Source organism: Echinops telfairi, unplaced genomic scaffold (genome assembly GCF_000313985.2).
Source record: "Echinops telfairi isolate 266 unplaced genomic scaffold, ASM31398v2 ScPeMD7_7469;HRSCAF=8507_0, whole genome shotgun sequence".
In the NCBI taxonomy this organism is placed as follows: Eukaryota; Metazoa; Chordata; class Mammalia; order Afrosoricida; family Tenrecidae; genus Echinops; species Echinops telfairi.
In genome coordinates this window covers 96911684-96912984 of record NW_022111372.1, presented here as the reverse complement: position 1 = coordinate 96912984, position 1301 = coordinate 96911684, and the positions used below count along the sequence as shown (strand labels likewise).

Here is a 1301-nt window from a genome sequence, read left to right as displayed (position 1 = left end):
GCTTCTGATGGGAAAAAGGACCCTTCGGACAAAACTGTGAAAAAAGATGGAAGTTCTTCAGCAAAGAAAAGACTTAAAAAGGTAAAGATTTTATACTCAATTTTTAATACATGCTTTGAATTATTTACCCTAGCAAAATTAGATTAAGGAAAGGTAATTAGATAAAGTCATCAGGTATAAGCAATAATGTAAACTCTGCAATGAATAGATTAAATTAAACTTTGCAAAAAAAAAGTCAATGCTGGATGGGAGTTCTTTAGTTACGAAGTTAGTAACTCATACAATTCTATGTTGTGGAAGTTTCTAAGTACTGATCGCCTTGTAGTATAGTCTGCTTTTAAAAGATGATATATCACTTTGTAATAAATTGGCCCAAGATGCTCATAAACAATTGGCTGCTCTTTCAAAAGTTGGAGTTTTTTTGAACTTGAGAAATGTAAACTTCATCAAATATTATTAATAACTTTTCAAACTTACATTAGGTAATAGGTCACATAAAAGCTGCTTAGGCCGTGAATATAAATAGTATGTGTATATAGGTGTAAATACACTATAAGTAATAGTAAGATAATAACTTCTCATCCTGATAATTAAGGAGTATTTATTCCATGCTACAAATTTTCTAAGGTCTGTTAGTAATATGGCAGATAAGATATTAGCCCATTTCAAAAAGTCATGGAGAAGTCCAAAACTTTAGGTTCTGCAGTTGGTAAATTGCAGAGCCAAAATTTAAACCTAGACAATTGGACTCTAGAACTTGATTTCTTAACCACTACACTGTTCCCTAAAAAGGCCATTTATTATATTGTGAGGTTCTTGCAAAAGGCATCAAACTACTTTTATTAAAAGAATCAACCTAAGGTATTGAAGTGTCACCAGTGATTTGTGGGGGACAAAATAAGTCTTTTCACTTATTTTTTTTTTGGAGAGAGAATAAAGACAAAGACGCCATCCCTTTCCCTTCAAGTAAAACAAACGGAAGGGATGCTGCCGGATAATTGTTGCAGAGTAAATTTGTCTTTTTTAACAGCGTCGTTTCCCAGGGAGTATGGAAGGTTTTGTCACTCTAGATGAGGTTGGTGATGAGGAAGATTCGGAACTTCAGAAACTTCGTAAATCGGGCATGGCATTTAAATCTGGTGACAAAAATTATGATGGTTTGGTTGAAATTAAGGTGGACAAGATCGAGGAACTTGATCAAGAAAATGAGGCAGCGTTGGAAAATGGAATTAAAAACGAGGAAAGTACAGAGACAGGCGCTGAATCTGCTGAGAATGCTGATGATCCCAACAAAGATACAA

General features: G+C 34.1%; 1 protein-coding gene across 1 annotated transcript in view; it reads left to right on the top strand.

Annotated features, from left to right (window-relative positions):
• MATR3 (matrin 3) overlaps nt 1–1301 on the top strand; it is a 23825-nt gene that overhangs the window by 19527 nt on the left and 2997 nt on the right. The window contains exons 12-13 of the mRNA XM_004697019.3: nt 4–81; nt 1031–1301. Coding sequence (XP_004697076.1) covers nt 4–81; nt 1031–1301 — 349 coding nt within the window. The remainder of the gene's footprint in view (nt 1–3; nt 82–1030) is intronic.